Source organism: Engraulis encrasicolus, chromosome 14 (genome assembly GCF_034702125.1).
Source record: "Engraulis encrasicolus isolate BLACKSEA-1 chromosome 14, IST_EnEncr_1.0, whole genome shotgun sequence".
NCBI lineage: Eukaryota > Metazoa > Chordata > Actinopteri > Clupeiformes > Engraulidae > Engraulis > Engraulis encrasicolus.
The window spans coordinates 46,614,562-46,632,088 of record NC_085870.1 but is presented as its reverse complement, the minus strand read 5'-3'; the positions used below and the strand labels follow the sequence as shown (position 1 = coordinate 46,632,088).

General features: G+C 42.4%; 2 protein-coding genes across 4 annotated transcripts in view; one reads left to right on the top strand and one right to left on the bottom strand.

Moving 5' to 3' along the window:
- Positions 1-71: 71 nt before the first annotated feature.
- kctd20 (potassium channel tetramerization domain containing 20) lies at positions 72-14,975 on the top strand. Of its 2 annotated transcripts, none has more exons than XM_063215974.1 (7): positions 72-396; positions 843-1,068; positions 3,520-3,622; positions 4,289-4,409; positions 4,886-5,083; positions 9,382-9,492; positions 10,584-14,975. In XM_063215974.1, exons 2-7 carry the CDS (start codon positions 857-859, stop codon positions 10,883-10,885), a joined length of 1,047 nt encoding a protein of 348 aa, XP_063072044.1. In that variant the 5' UTR covers positions 72-396; positions 843-856; the 3' UTR covers positions 10,886-14,975. The 2 variants fall into 2 exon arrangements, with proteins under 2 accessions (XP_063072044.1, XP_063072043.1); XM_063215973.1 differs by having other exon boundaries at positions 72-453.
- The window catches only part of stk38b (serine/threonine kinase 38b), a 22,807-nt gene continuing 17,453 nt past the window's right edge, over positions 12,174-17,527 (bottom strand). For both annotated transcript variants that reach the window (XM_063215971.1, XM_063215972.1), the window contains exon 14: positions 12,174-15,827. In XM_063215971.1, the coding sequence (XP_063072041.1) occupies positions 15,688-15,827 (140 nt within the window). In that variant the 3' untranslated portion in view covers positions 12,174-15,687. The remainder of the gene's footprint in view (positions 15,828-17,527) is intronic.

The window sequence follows — 17,527 nt, the reverse complement described above, 5'->3', positions numbered from 1 at the left end:
TGTGCTGACCGGGGGGGCCTAATAGGCTCAATGGACTCCTCTAAGTGACAGTCTAGTGCTCTTGCTTGGAATCGCCTCTGGGTGGCAGTAAGACTACACTTCTAGGGTCTCGAAAGTCCATGGCGCGAGGTCCAGACTAGTATGTAGGGCACCATAGGTGACAGCTCGCTGGCCGGCGGACCCATGGGGCCATTGGCCAAAATTAAATCAGACGAGTGGGGCAAACACTACCATCAGTGTGCAGAGAAACCAGAGGATTACACCCAGAGGAAGCTGCTCTCCGTCACAGTCCGGACGCAACGAGTCTCAGTCAGGGATGGGTACTGCTGCTCGTTGTGCTTCAGCGTCTTCATCATTCAGACTGGCTTTGGTTCCTCTTTGTGTGTTGTACTGTAGGTAAGGACCATTGGAAGTCAAGAGTGGTGAGCATGGCAGAGGGGAGATCGTTGTTGGGTGAGTGTGTGACTGACAGAAAATTGTGTGGATGGACTGAAACTCTCATTTTGTCATTCTCTACTTTTATCACAATGTGGTTACTTGAGTATTGAAAGGAGACCGTCTGTAGGCTACAGGGTTCATTGTATTTATATCCATATAATACTGTAATCACTTGATCTTAATCTGGTATCGTCTCTAATGCTATTCATTTTCTCACAGACAATACATCCCAAGTAGGCCTAGACAACTCAATCTGTTTAGAAATAGGTCAGTTATGTGTCTTTTATAGGCCTACCGTGGCACATCTGGTTCTAGGGTTCTAGTAATCAGGTCAAATGATGTTTCATCAAAAATGTTTGTTCTTAGAAACTGATCAGCTGTTGTTTGTGTGTTTTGGCTGTCAGCCACAGGACGGAGTATGTCGGAGGGCTCGGAGCGGCCGCCATCGGTGGACACGAGGCCGTTAGGTGTGGAGGTCGGCAGGCCAGGGAGAGAGGCCAGGCCCGTGGGAGAGCCCTCCTCCCGGGGCTCTGTCATGCACCCCGAGAGGGTCACCCTGGTGGTGGACGGCACACACTTTGTGGTGGACCCAGCGTTATTCACCGCACACCCGGACACCATGCTGGGCAGGTGTGTACAGTTGGCCTGCAGCATATGCCTGCCTGGTGCACGTTCCCTGTATGCCACTTTCATCATGCTGTTTTGGGCGTTTTATTGTAGTTCAGGGCTGGACTAGTAATCTGGCATACCGGGTATTTTCCGGTTGGCCGACAGTCCTCAGGGGCCGATGCTGTTTATTGTTTCTTTTTTTCCCTGAGAGACCAGCCATCAATTTAGATGGGGTGGCCCATTGGTCCATCTATTTAATATAGACAAGTGGACTGAGCCAATTATGATTATGTAGAAAAGCAGATGACTGGTCTATGCCCGGGCTGTTTTGCAGTCTCAGTCCAGCACTGCTGTAGTTGTACTACTTGCTGCAAATTTAGTCCAATATTTAGCATCATACTTAACACTACATTACATTGCATTACAATTCAACAGATGATTTTATCCAAAGTGACTAACAGTTACGATATGACAGGGTATTGGTTAAAGGCCCTGGTGCAATGTAGGGTTAGGCGGCTTGTTCAAGGTCATTGGTGAAGGTGTAGGGCAGGGATGTCAAACTCAGACCGGAGGGCCAAATCTGGCCCACGGAGTCATTTTATTCGGAGTGTCACAGGAATATGAGTGGGGCCAGGCCGATGAAAGAGCTCACACTCACATGCAACACAATCTATGGAGAACACATGAAGCATGTGTAATGTAACTATGAGTATTAAGTGCATGTACGCACTTCATTTTTTAGTCCATTGAGTTCGGCATGTTACTTCTTCCTAGATTTAGTATTCGGCCCTTAGTCGATTTGAGTTTGACACCCCTGATATAGGGCCTCTCTGATCCTGATACAAAGACCAACTCCCTAATCCTAGACCACAACACTTACTACTTCCCTTAGTAACAGTGTGGGATGATGTAACCTACATTTGCAGTAATGATTTGTAGTCAGTTAGGGGAATTGCTGTGTTTAGTCCTACCAAATTCATTTAGTAGAATATTTTATCTTCCAATAAGGATGAATCCACAGTGTAGCGTTTACCAATGAAGACCCTTTTGTCAGATTACTTGTTTAATGTCCTTATGGAGGACAAACACACAAACAAACACACACAAGCACGCACGCACGCACACACACACAAACAATGAATCTTCCATAATGGATGAATGGATGAAATAACACAACAGAACAGTAATGGAATAAAAAAAGTCCCATCTCAAAATAGCTACTTTACTCTATTGTGAACAACACACAAGTCAATCCTCTGCCACAAGCAGGATCCTTAATACTCCAGAGATGAAGAGGCATCTCAGAGCTTCAAAGAATGAGCTGGTTGCTTTTAAATAGACCCCTTTAGAGTTTGTAAACGGGTATGACGTAATTTGTCTGCATGCGCACCGCTGCTTCAAAATCGTCCATGCTCCGTTCACTTGTACGGAGACTCGACAGGTGTTTTTTCCGAAATAAGAAAACGGATGCTTGCGCCAACTTCAGATATGCAGCGGGCACCACAGACACGGGCATTCCTGGCCCTGTCATCAGTCTAGTCAGTAGTTTAATGTCTTGTAACAACAAACATCTCCTATGCTTCTGGTACAGCCTCTTCCCTCTCAAAATAGCACAAGTGTACTTTTCGGAATCTCTATTTTTTATCAACGTACACGCTTCAGAACGGCAGTTTTTCTCTCTTTTGTCTCTGCACTGTCACCCAGTATTACATACAGAATCACCACTTCCTATTTTACCCATGCCTGCAGTTCTCCTAGTGGCCGCTGTCGAGATACGGCTCTGAGCCCAGCTGCCCGTTCTTTCTGAATGGAGTCTGCACTCCCCCTAGAGTGCAGTACCACCCAGAAAAGTGGAGTCTCTCGTAATATCCTTAAAATAGGCCCCTATCTCTGGTGTGTTTGAGTCAACGATGCGCACGCATTCATGAGGACGTCGACTCTGAACGGGTCTATTGACAGACACGTCCACACACAAAATATGGAAATAGAGAAGTGGTGAAATTATACACAATGCCAAGTCAAGAGTTGGGACACTTGTAAATTGTAATCACACTTATATAAAACTTACTAGCCTACCTATTTTCATGCATCTTGCTTTGTTGTGTTATTATTAATATCCACAAAACAATGACATCTAAGCGGACTACACCACCTCTTCTATTCCAATTGCAATTCTGATCCGATCAAAAAAATCTATTCCGATTGGGCCATACAAAAGGGGATTCCTGATCGGATTAAAAACATATTCCTTTTCTAATCGGATCAGAAGTGTCCATCTACTGTATATACAGCTACTGATTCTGCTGGGGTAGTATGCTGTCTTTGCAGTATCATGTAGGCTAATGGATTGAATGTGTTAAAAAGAATTGCATTTTATTTTTATTCATCATAATTCACCAAGTATCCGAACTTGGACTTGTGGTTATAATTAGTTTATTGCCATCAACTGAATGTGTTACCTCCTGTTGTCAGGATGTTTGGCCCAGCTCGGCAGCACAACTTCACGCGGCCCAATGCGAAGGGAGAGTACGAGATAGTGGAGGGCATCAACGCCAGCATCTTCCATGTCATCTTGGTGAGTGCTCTCCACTATGGTTACCCTTACTCAGTTGGTCCCAAACTTGAGGGTTGGGTGTTGTCGCGGAGGTAATGCAGGGGTGGGGGGGTCACAGAGAGAAGGAACTTTGTATTATAAACAGGAAATCCACAGTTTAACATAATTACATAAATTGGTTTAGTAACTCTAATCACTTGTATGGTTACATATTACCTTTTATACAATGTACTTTTGACTACATATTAACTTTTCCTGCGAGTTAAAATTTAAATTTAGCAGTCACAAAAAATGGCGTTTGGAATTTGGGTGGGGGGGGGGGTGTCACCGCAGAAAAGGTTTGGGGACCAGTGCCCTAACTATCTTAACATTTCTTGGGTATGCAAGTACTGTGCAATGTACTGTTTTGGCTGATGGGTATGTGTGTGCTGCGCTGAGCCTTCAGGACTACTACAGAGGGGGTATTCTAATCTGCAGTGTCCAGAGAGCATTTCATAACCCTACATGTAATGTAATGTAATGTCATGAATTGAAATATAATGTAATCTAAGATTTGCTGTGCCATCAGGGCTACTACAGAGGGGGCATTCCACAGTGTCCAGAGGGCATCTCTTACAGACCTAAATGTAATCTATTGTAATGTAACATAATGTAATGTAATGTAATGTAACATTTCCTCACCATCAGGACTACTACAGAGGGGGCATTCTGCAGTGTCCAGAGGGCATCTTGGTGGCAGAGCTCCGGGAGGCCTGTGACTACCTATGCATCAACTTCGACTACAACACTGTCAGATGTCGCGACCTCAGTGAGTACATTGCATACACTTTGCATGAAATAGCAAAGAAAGGGACACACTTAGCAAAATGTTTATTATTATCAACATTTTATAGACATTATGCACAGTGTTTCAGTGTGTGCCTCCCTTTTCAATTACTTGAGGCTATCATCTGCGCCAGCACCCTTACAACATTTAATGTAGACAGAGTGAGGCATGTTTCCATCTACAATAGATCTTGAATTGACAAGGAGGGGTCTTACATATAGTGAATAAACCAAAACCTGAACTTATGGTATATAAAAAGTGCATCTTATGTCATGACAATAAACAGTATGATATAATGTCATTTGTAACCACATGTAGCGGTGTTCCTGATGTGCCAGTTACATCAGAAATCAGAGACCAAAGAGTATTATCCAGTCTCGCTGGGTACATTGCAATATTAATACTTTGTAGTATAAACATTTCAACACTATTGTCTTGCTGTCATTGGCTGCCCTCAGGTGCCCTCCTACACGAGTTGTCCAATGACGGTGCCCGTAGACAGTTTGAGGGCTACTTGGAGGAGCTGGTAGTTCCAGCCATGGTGTCCAGTGCCCAGGAAGGGGAGCGAGAGTGCCACATAGTGGTCCTGACCGACGACGACACTGTGGACTGGGACCATGACAACCCTCCACCCATGGGCGAGGAGTACTCACAGAGTAAGTGATGCCAACTAGCAGAGTTTGACGTAGAATGTTAGTAAACCTCCCTCCCAAGGCCTCCTAGCGCAGGAGCACCTCAGTTGCACTGGTGCTGTAAGCCCAGGATGGGAGTGAGGGTTGGGGGGGGGCGGGGGGTGTTACGGATATCAACTAGCAGAGTTTGGCGTAGAACCTCGGTTACATAAGTATATATCAGAGTAGACAGAAGAGATACGTAAAGGTTCCAGAAGGACATGACAGTGTCCAGCAGCACCCTGTAATATAATAATAATACACATTGTGCAGATCAAACAAATTGCACACCTCTGCATACTGTACCAGTATCTCAGCACTAGTCCCCAAGGTCCCCAAACAAATGCATGGCATTGCACGGGTCAAGCGTATTGCACACATTGGCATACATGCAGATGTGGGCAATATGTTTGATCAGTACAATGTGTTTTATCTGTGAGCTGCTAGACACCTTAATTTTGTTTTCAAGTGCTAAACTTGAGCGGAAGTGGGAGGCTGATTTCACTCATGACATACAGTAGTTTAAAGCAACACTGCTTAGTTTTTGCAACCTTTACATTTCATGTTTCCAGTCATTTCAGTAGTTCACCAACCATGGGTTATAATTGCACAAGTATTTTCCGTGAGTGACTCCATGTGCTGCTGAGGTAGTTTGGATGGGCAGGTTGTCTCTCTGTAGCTCCATCAGAGATAATTGTGCAACCCAAAGGCTGACAAAAACTATGCACTGGAGTCATTCTACGTTTCGAGTGCGCTTTTGGCAAATGCAAAATGTCAATTATCAGTATTTTTTCACATAAATGACCTAGATATCTCCATAGTGTATACATTTAAGTTTCCAAACAAACAAATGGCCAAGCTTAACCTTAAATCATTTGTTAAATATTCCTATGAAAGCAAACATTTGCTTGATTATTTTGTCAACAGTGTTATGGACAAATACTATGTCATTTCAAGCATATATACAAAATACTACACAGTTGAAACAACATATGTTTGAAAGTGTTCATGTCCCTTAATAATAATGTTGTCATTAATCTGTGCAACTGATATAGAAAATGTGATTATTGAGCTTCATATGTAGGATTTTATGATTCACTGTGATACAGACTGACACTTTTTTCTTTATAAATCCCTGTAACGTCTGATTTGAACTCAGTCACCCTTCTTACACAAATCTTCCCTCTCCAGAGATAATCCCTAGTATCTGTTCATAGGATTTTTCCAACACATAAAAGATCAATAGCACAAAAACACTTTCAAAACAGTCAACCGTGTTACTCAACTGTGTTATGGTCAACAGTGCAGGGGAACAAGTCGGCACTTTTTGTCATATTGTGATGATAACTGTGAATCAACATTTGCAATCGTCTTGGGTAAAACAAGTTTCTTTACATGCTAATATGAAGACTGAATCTGACATTTGGAAAACAGGACGGCATGAAAACGCCCAAAACCAGTATTAATTCATTCTTGCTGAGGGAAACAATGTTATGTCTTGACTGTTTGTATTACATGACAGATAAATGTGTGTAGATGTTCAAAACATCATTGGTTGCAGTTACCGGTAATACAGTGCCCTCCATTATTATTGGCACCCCTGGTTGAGATGTGTTTTTTAGCTTCCAATTATTATTATTTTTCTCTAAATAATATGGGACCGTAATGGAAAAAAAGAGAAAAATCCAATCTTCAATCCAAGTGCATTTATTCAGTGGGGAAAAAATCCCACATAAAGAAATAACTATTTGACATCAAATCATGTGTGTCACAATTATTAGCACCCCTGTTGTTAATATTTTGTACAACCCCCTTTTGCCAACAAAACAGCACCTAATCTTCTCCTATAATGTTTCACAAGATGGGAAAAGACAGAAAGAGGGATCTTCAGCCATTCCTCTTTGCAGAATCTCTCTAAATCATCCAGAGACCTGGGTCCTCTCCTCTGTACTCTCCTCTTCAGCTCACCCCACAGGTTCTCAATGGGGTTGAGGTCTGTGGACTGAGATGGCCATGGGAGGAGCTTGATTTTGTGTCTGGTGAACCATTTCTGTGTAGATTTGGCCATATGTTTAGGGTCATTGTCTTTCTGAAAGACCCAGTGACGACCCATCTTCAGCTTTCGGGCAGAGGGCAACAGATTTTGATTTAAAATGTCCTGGTATTTCAAAGCATTCATGATGCCATGCACCCTAACAAGCTTCCCAGGGCCTTTGGAAGCGAAACAGCCCCACAGCATCACTGACCCACCCCCATACTTCACAGTGGGTATGAGGTGCTTTTCAGCATGCACATCTTTCGTGGCACGCCAGACCCACTTAGAGTGTTTGTTGCCAAAAAGCTCAATCTTGGTCTCATCTGACCAAAGCACACGGTCCCAGTTGAAGCCCCAATACCACTTGGCGAACTCCAGACGTTTGCGTTTATGATTGTGGGTGAGGAAAGGTTTTCTCCGTGCATGCCTCCCAAACAGCTTGTTGGCGTGTAGACAGCGCCTGATGGTTGATTTGGAGACTTTGTGACCCCAGGATGCTACCATTTGTTGTAATTCTGTAACAGTGAGCTTTGGAGATCTTTTGATTTCTCTTACCATCCTCCTCACTGTGCGTGGTGGCAAAATAAACTTGGGTCCTCGTCCAGGCTTGTTTACCACTGTTCCAGTTGTTTTGAACTTCTTAATTATTCCTCTCACAGTAGATATGGGCAGCTGCAGTTGAGTGGCAATCTTCTTGTAGCCTCTGCCTGACCTGTGAAGGTCGACGCACATCTGCCTCACTTGTATGCTGTGTTCCTTTGTCTTTCCCATGTTTAAGAGTGGATAAGAGAAATGGCCTCGGTGTCACATCATATTTATACCCCAGGGAAGCAGGAAGTGATGAATTACTAATTAAATGTTCCTACATACTCTGGAAAACTTTGTAAACTACTGTAGAAATGACAGAAATGCTTCAATTATATTTATTTCCTGGGAATTGTTAAGGGTGCCAATAATTGTGGAACAGGTGATTTAATGAAAAATAATTATTTTTAGTCAGGGATTTTTTTTATTTTCCTACAATTCATTTGAGTTGAAGGCTACATTTTCCTAAAATTTTCAGTGTGACAGTATTCTTCTGCAATAAACACTGAATTTATTTTAAGGCTTTTAACACATCTCAACCAGGGGTGCCAATAATTATGGAGGGCACTGTAGTTAGTGGAATTGGCAAATAAAGTCCATGGACCTAAAAGCGCACTCGAAACGTAGAATGACTCACTGGCTAATTTTCTGAAAGAGTATTAGTCTTAAAAGATGAATGAACTGTAGTGCATTTTTGAAGTGTGTATTTAAGCCATCTGAGGAATTCAGTTTAAACACACATTCGTAAACACTCACTGCGCAGATCATTCTCTTATTTTATACTATCCTCAAACACAGCATTTTTAATACATGTAAAAAATATGTAGAAATGATAGCATTCATTCGATAAACATACGTACGTATACATTAGATTCTCTCTACAATAATTGTAGAGAGAATCTAATGTATACGTACGTATGTTTATCGAATGAATGCTATCATTTCTACATATTTTCAAATATAATAATATGTAGCTTGCTAACTTCAATTAGTCATCAGTGTAACTGACTTTATTTTTCATCCATTTAATCTGATTAAGTAACAAAGCATTTGTGCGTGGGAGCCAATGACGTATATACTATAGTATATACGTCAGTGGTGGGAGCATTCCACAAGGATTGACCTTACTGGTAGTAAACTGACCAAAATGTGAACCTGTAAGCGGAGAAAAAAAGTGCCTCAAACCTCAAAAGTTATATGACTCATGGCATACATGCTACAGTTGGTAACCAGCCACATACACATAGGTTTTTATCTGTAGCTCTTCCTAATATGTGTCCAAAAATAGCACACAAGAGGGAAGTTAGACATGGGGTCATGATGTCATCATCATGTTTGAGGTTTGAGACACATCATTACCAACATCTAAAGCAAAGTCTATAGCCTTTGTTTACAGACCACCACCACCACCAACCTAGAATATATAGTGTACTGTGTATACATCTGTGTGCACTATATATAACTGTACAGTGTACTGTATGTGTATATGTATGTGCAGCATATGATATGTATATATACACTTTATATGGACCACTACCACCACTAAACCAGAGTCTCTGTACATACTGTATGTACCAGTAGCCTCTATAGTATATCGTGTACAGTGTATATGCTGACCATACTACCACCACTAACCAACTGGCTCTATTTTAATTTCTTACAGTCATATACAGCACCAAACTGTACAGATTCTTCAAGTACATTGAGAACAGAGATGTGGCCAAAGCTCTGTTGAAGGAACGAGGCCTGAAGAACATACGCATTGGCATCGAAGGTGAGTAGTAGTATGAGTGGTATGAATAATACAGTATGTGTGAGGGGTAGTATGAGTGTGTGAACCAATGTCAACTGTGAGCGCATTCCACTGGCCTTGTATAAGACAAATAAAGTGCTATTTAGAAATTCGCAATAGTAGGGGGCGCTGTGGTGCAGCGCACTAAGCCCACAACACATTTGGCCTTGCATACTCATGAGGACCCAGGTTCGAGTCTGGCATGGGTCATGTCCCAACCCTTCCCCATCTCTCTCTCTCACTCTCGTCTGTCCTATTAGCCACAAAAAAGACACAAAAAGCCCTAAAAAAAACATTTTCACCATGCTGGGTCTATTTAGGCCTACAGGGTCAAAACATTACTTGTCTTTTGTGCACATCCTTATTATAAGTGTTGCTGTTCTTATTCTTATTATAAGTGTTGCTGTTCTTATTCTTATCATAAGTGTTGCTGCAACTTGATTTCACAGAAGTCTGTGAAATGAGCACATAGACAGCAGTTGCAGACGGTACAATTAATGTGGTTAAACCATTAGGTTTGGGATTTGTGCTGGCATAAGATGTTGTCATGTGTTCTGCAATCAAAGATTGCTTAACCTCAGTTGCAGCAGATTGCAATGAGTGCACATTAAATGCTGTTGTCACGCCTGAAAAATAAACAGCATCTCAGTAGGATCTCTAGTGCATAGCCTTCTAAACCAGTGGTTCCCAAACTGGGGGTCATGACCCCTAAAGAGGTCATAGAGGTACTGCAGGGGGGACACAGAGAGAAGGGACTGCATTCAGAAAACCTTCAATATTCTTTCATATTTACGTATAACCAGTCCAAAAATTGTTAGTTACAGATTTCACTTGTGTGCGATTAATAATGCAAATACTTTTCCTGTGATTTTCACTTTAAAAGTTAGCAATATTAAAAAGAATATGCTATTTTAAGGGACAAAAAAAACATTTTTTGCCATTTGGAATACGGGAGGTAGTGGGCCAGGAAAACATTCTCAGATCACAAAAGGGGGTCCCAGGAGAAAAAAAACGTTGTTCTAAATCAGAGCTGACTTTTAAATGTTGGCATGTTTGGTCCTCCGCTATCCCAGGGTACCCCACATGTAAGGAGAAGGTGAAGCGTCGCCCGGGCGGGAGGTCGGAGGTCATCTACAACTACGTGCAGCGGCCCTTCATCCACATGTCCTGGGAGAAGGAGGAGGGCAAGAGTCGCCACGTGGACTTCCAGTGTGTGCGCAGCAAGAGCGTGCCTAACCTCACCGCCGCCCTGGCAGAGGGGCCCCCGCGGCCCGGGGGCGCCACCCCCGCCCCACAGGTGGACGAGCTGGACCGCCTCAACGGACCCTCCCCTCAGCCCCCGACATCCCTCTCCATGCCCAGCTATGAGTGCTGAGCTGCAGACACAGAGATATATAGAAGTTACATACGCAACTACTGTATATATCTATGTGCTGAGCCATCTGTGCTGCCATCACAAGAGGACAAACGTATTTTGTCTTTGAAGGTGAAAATACCTGTAAATAGGCCTACTGGTTATACCAGTCAATGTTTTGACCAATGACCATTGGTCAGTGTGTGTACCAAAGCATAGGCGGTATGCACAACACACAAGCCATGTGGAGTATGATTTTGTAAATTATTTGTATATATGAAAAAAGGGGTGTTGACATTCATTTCTTGCTGGTGTTTTGGAGTTAACCGTCTCATCACATGACTGGTTAAAGGTCCAATGTGTAAGATTTCTCCTTCTTGGCAGGGAAATGATAGCCTGACGACCAGCCCATAATACTTCTTTTCATTCATATTCATAGTTCTTTTCTGGGGAAGGTTTAGTCGGCTACCAGGCGGCCTGCCAATGAGCAAACGATTGGGTGAGAGCTGTCCAATCGTTTCATACCAGAACTGAGTGCAATCCTCCCGTCCTTCTACTGCAATCGCGTCAGGTCAAAGAACCTCCAGACCATGAATACGAATGAAGAGAAGCAGTATGGGCGGGTCATGCAGGCTAGGGCAATGAAGTGATAATAACATAGTTGTGAGTTTATCACATCAGTGGCCATTTGGAAGCGTGTATTGCCTTACTTATTCGACAAGATTGTTCAAGATGGAGCATGAACATAGCCTGACGAGCACACCCATTTCAGCTACTAATGAAAAGAGGTGGAGAGGCACAGGCTAGTCAGGCTAGCATGAACATGACTTCATGCACATATGAATGTAAAATTTAAGCAATTGGAAGACTTTAGTCTAATGTTGGTTATTCGTTAATAAGGTCAAACTTGTGATTGGATTGGACTGAAATTTACTGGTAAATCTACAATGCTACAAACTGGGCCTTTAAGATGAGGTTTGATATCGGAGGCAAGATGACTGGTTTCAGGCAGGAAATCATAGCGATATGTTGATGTGTATGCTACCAGACACAACTTTTTTTGGATTTCATGTATTGTTTTTTATATTTAAATAATTATCTGGGTTTTTGTAAATATATTTTGTATTCAACCCAGGGACGTCAAAAGGACAACTCAATGAAGCATCAACATTTTTGGTAAAAATAAAATGGAAAAGCAATAACTATTCATGTATTAAAAGTGAAATGTGACTCCAATCTCTTTACTCTAACAATATCATACAGTATGCATAAGTGCCCTTTTTAAATTTTAAAACATCATCAAACATCATGATGGTGAAAATAAGTTTTATTTTATTCTGAAAGCATATTGTTCAAGCTGAATTGAATCCAGATCGATCAAAGGCTAGGAAATGAACAGACATAAATACTTGAGTTTTTTTTACATTTGAAATCCTACTCAACCATTCATAAAACATGCAAACTCATTCTAGAAAAACACTGTAAATATGCCTTTGGCTTAAAGCATGTGTATTCACACAGGAATACAAGTATGAAAGGGTTTCAACTACCAGGGTTAGGTCTCATATCTTACACACACGTGCACACACACGGAATGCTTAAGTTATCTCATCACATATCCTCACAACAGGCTCACTTGGATGACAGAAGATGACCAAAAAGAAATCTCAAATCTAATAAACTAGAGACCATACAGTAACTTGCTGGACATTATGCACATTCCTTGAACTAAGGACTTGATAAAAACCTTATGAAAAAACATGACCCACAGGTCAATGAAATATCACACATCCCTCAGTCCAGACATGGATAAAGCCTGTTAGGTGGGAGTTAAACATGGGTGATAACCCTCCACACATCAAAGTTATGACACACAATATGATGCTATCACTCTCTCATCTGAAGTGCTTTTTAACATGAGAACCTCTGAGAGGAAGTTCAGCTCAGAGTTCACATCATTCTGTGAAGGAAAAGTCATCAACTTATAGAGTATATGCGTCAAACACAAGCTCACTGAGACCTCGATTTCAACAAGAAACCTTCTCAAGTTTGAGTCACTGTGATGTCTCTGATGAGTTTGCTCTGTACCGTTTTCCTATGACAAGTACCACTCCAACTAATGGTGCTCTTTATAAATCAAAATGGACACAGCAAATAGTAACAAAAAAGCAAGACTTGTCAAAGAGAGCAATACCATAGAACACATCATTCAGCTGTCCATGTCAGAAGCAAAAGAGATTAAAAAAAGAACATATATGTAACGTTACATAGTATTCATAAATACAACAGCTACAAAAACAAATGCTGAAAGTGCCTTTTAAAAAAGAATGATGTAGTAAGAACTTGGGAAACGATACAGAGAAGAACACTAGTTTGAGAATGTGTGAATCCCCTTAAAGAATTAGTGAGTAACTTTAGTAGTTTTATTTCCAAAATATACTATGCTGCCATTCACGTTTGATCTTTTTTTTCCTCACAAATATTGGTCTATTCTCACCACAATAAGATTTTGCAGCCAACATTGTCTATGAGGTCTATCACTATTAATTCAAAATATAAGACTGACGTGGAGAAAACCCACCTATTCATGTATGAAAAGTGTACATTTCCAAAGTCAAACCATAATGAAAACTCTGATGGTGGTAGTAGTCATTCATGAAAAAGCTGATATTTGTGAATGAGCAGCATTCATTCTGCAAACAGACTCATAAAAAAGGACACACTCTATCTCTAAATATGCTCTCCATATTTTCCTGACACTTCATCCTGAATAGTGTTCATGAACTTCACAAAACAGAAAAGCAGTTTCCACTCCCATCTGTGAGACCAGGAAATGACACTAGTTCAACAGCTGTCTCTGACAAAAATAATAATGAAAAGAATAACTTAAATAAACCCTTATGGTTTCTGCATTGGTATTGCGAAGGGGTTTCGTTGAAAGGGCAAAACACACAAAGTATAACAGTAAGAAAAGCATGTATGGAAAAAAAGAGCTGATTCAAAAATATATATTATTTTTTTTATCAAAAGATCTGCATCAGCCTTGAATTGTCAACCACTTTGAACTATCAAACTATCAGCATGATATAAAAATATAAACTACTGCTATGTTCTTTGGGTAAAATCCAGCAATAATCATAAAAAAGTTGCATTGCATCATCTTAAGGAAATATTTCACAAGTAGTAGGAAATACAAATGTAAGCACTACCACCACATGGTAGCGCTGTAGAAAATACAAAAAGAGAACACGATAAAGGCATTGATTCACCAGTTCAACACTATGTGACTCCACCAGACATATACAGATTATTCCTGGAAAAGGGGGGCGGTTCTTTCCATTTTTGGCAGACGGGGTGATCTCATCAACCCAGATATAACACACACACACACACACACATACACACAGAAATACCCCAACACATAGACAAACACATTCACAAACACACATGCGCCCGCTCTCTCTTTCTCTGGCTCTCTCTCTGTCACACACTCTCTCTCTCTCTGTCACACACACATACGCACGTAATATGTACACACACACACACACACACACAGTCCACTCCCATGGCAGCAGCAGTGAGAGCGAGTGAGAGAGCGAGAGAGCAGCAGTGGAGGAGGGTTATGAGTGGAGTGGAGTGGAGCGGAGTGGAGCGTGCTTCTCTGCCAGGTCTGTCTGTGGTTTCCTGTGGTGGGGCTGAGAAACCAGCCTACTCAGGGTGGAGCACAGTTCAGTGCAGAACCAGTTCACAACAAGAGCTTACTTACACAGGCACACACACACACACACACACACACACACACACACACACGCGCGCGCGCACCCACACACACGGACGGATGTACACACACACACGGACGGACGTACACACAGCTTCTAAGCAGCACCCCTCTGAGGAGTCAGTCACATAGTGGCAATAAGGGAGGTGAGGGCACACACGGAGATAATGTAGGGGAGCAACCACACCACACACAAAAAAAAACGTTCATGTAAGGAGGGCCATTTGGGACACACAGTGCAAATGGAAACTCTTACATTTCCTCTTCACCCACACGCTTTGAAAGGAAAAAAAGAAAATGAAATAAAAAAAGAAACGGCAACAGTAAAAAAAAGAGGGAAGCTGGAGGAGAGAAGCTAAACAGTTGTGACAGATAGTGCCAGCCATTGTTCATTGTTGTTGTTGTGTGTGTGTGTGTGTGTGTGTGTGTGCGTGTGTGTGTGTGTGTGCGTGCGTGTGTATGTGTGTGTGTTTGTGTGTGTGTGTGTGCACGCTTACGTGTGCGCTCCATGCATCCCTACTGCTCCGAAGGCCTCAAGGAGAGAGAGAGAGAGAGGGGGGGGGGAGAGAGAGACAGAGACAGAGACAGAGAGAAAGACAGAGAGAGTGTGGACCAGTCATGTGGAGACAGGGCAGTGTGGAGGCCAGCTGGGCAGCCCAGTCAGTGGAGGAGACTGCTCATTTGAATAAAGTCAGTGTGAACCATATACCACACTGCACATCCTCCCATAGAGGGCAACAGTTCCGGCCAAGTCCTTAGAAGGTATAGCAGTATCCCACAAAGAAGCCCACAGCAGCACGCACGGCAGAGACACCAGAGGGTACAATCCGGAAGTAGAGAGGGAGAGAGAGGGAGAGAGAGAGAGAGAGAGAGAGAGAGAGAGAGAGAGAGAGAGAGAGAGAAAGAGAAAGAGAAAGAGAAAGAGAGAGCAATGAGTCTTATAAGTTGGATTTAGGGAAACGGACGGAATTTAAAAAAACATAGAATCCACTGGGAGGAATGTTCCGTGGGGAGGAAAAGAGGAGTGAGGGAGAAAAGGAGGCCTCTATCTCTTCCCTCCTTTCATGTAGGAGGGTATGGCACCGCGAGCGGTGAGGCCCTCGAAGCGCTTGTAGGTGTAGTTGATGAAGACCCAGTCCTTGTTCTTGTAGTCCGCCTCGGAGTGGTTAGTGGCCACGACTGGAGCTGTGGAAAAGAAGAAATAGAACAGGGGTCAGTCATACAGTCATAGGTATAAATTAAACACTAATAATACAATGTATCAGTATTCAGGGTTCCCACACCTTTTTCATGAACAAATTCAAGCACTTTTCAAGCACCTTCAAGCACCAAATGTTCAGTTTTCCAGCACCTTTAAATAGGTTGGTATGCCGGGGGATAACCACCATGGAAGGAGGCAACGGGCCCCACTTTGAGAACCACGATGGGACTCTTTGTAAATGGATTGGGAGGGGGGGGTGGGTGTCCTCCCCCAGAAAATGTTGCGTTTTTAAGGTGCAATTGCCTGCATTCTAATCAATTTTAGGGTGTCGAATGTCAAATCCCCTTTTTTGAGTTTGACTTGACACAAATTTCAAGCATTTTCAAGCACTTAACCAAAAATTCAAGCATTTTCACAACCTTGAAAACACTTCATTGAAATTCAAGAATTTTCAAGGAATTCAAGCACCAGTGGGAACCCTGCAGTATTGTATCTCTCTGAGTGTGTGGTGTGAAGCTGTATAAAATGTATAAGGGTCACTCAGTCATCCAGTCATAGTCATAAATGAGAAATGAACACTGCTGGAAGCAAATAGAGAATGGATCTGGGTCAGTCGTTCAGTCGTTGGTATAAATGAAATACGGACACTATAATGTAGTAGTACTATTTCTCAGAGTATCGGATCTCTGACAAAAAAATCTATCTATAAGTAGATAAAAAGTAGATAAAGCTAATTTTGTATACCGGTACATGGTTTGTACATTTTTGTTGCACATTTTCGCGACCCTGGCCCACAACTCAACCTTGTTGGAAACCGCTGTCTGTCAAAAAATTAGCTCACGTGGTTGGCTGCCAGTGTCTTGCCCCTCCTCACAACACCGTGTTCATAAACAGAAAAATCCCATGTAGGTGTTGCTGTAAAAGCTTTTTGTGGGACTAGCATCAACTGTACTGACAAACAGATCTTGCCACAAAACATTATAAAAATAAATGCGGAACGCTCGTAACGACTTCCTACTCAGAGCAATAGCTCTATGTCTTCCTCATCCAATAAATTCAACACAAATGTCTTTTCTTATAGCATTTGAAAACTTCAGAGCTGCATTGAAAATATCTTCCTCTTTTTATTCTGCCCATGTATTGTGAGATGCATGGACACTACAGTAACTTGCAACATCCCTTTCACTGAATCCACACAAGAACAAAGCTGCTCCGGCACTTATTTTTAGACCGGTGCCTGCTTCAGCTACCATACTGGCGCCATCTGCAACTGAAGTTAAACACCACAGCTTTTAAAAGGCGCCAAGTCTTCCTGGCGGCTCAGCAGTAGCAGCAGCAGCAGCAGCAGCAGAAAGCATGTGTGCACAAAATGCTGTTTTTAAGCTTTAGGTCCGTTTTTCCCCCTGGTCTTCCTTTACCCTGCCCTACTGTCACAACCGATGAAAGGGGGAGGGCAAACAGTTCAGTTGTCCCAGGCTCAGGGAGAGGGGGGCCACAATTGGAACCCTTATTACATTGTATGTATTGACAGAGGGGGCCTTTCAGATGATGTTGTCCCAGGCCTGGATAAAGCTGCCAGCGGCCCTGCTCTGCTGTTGTCAACACTAGCACATGCTGGAACGTTCCCCTGCCATTTCCTTCATGGCTCCTTTTGGCACACGATTGGTACAAAAATAGAGCTTTG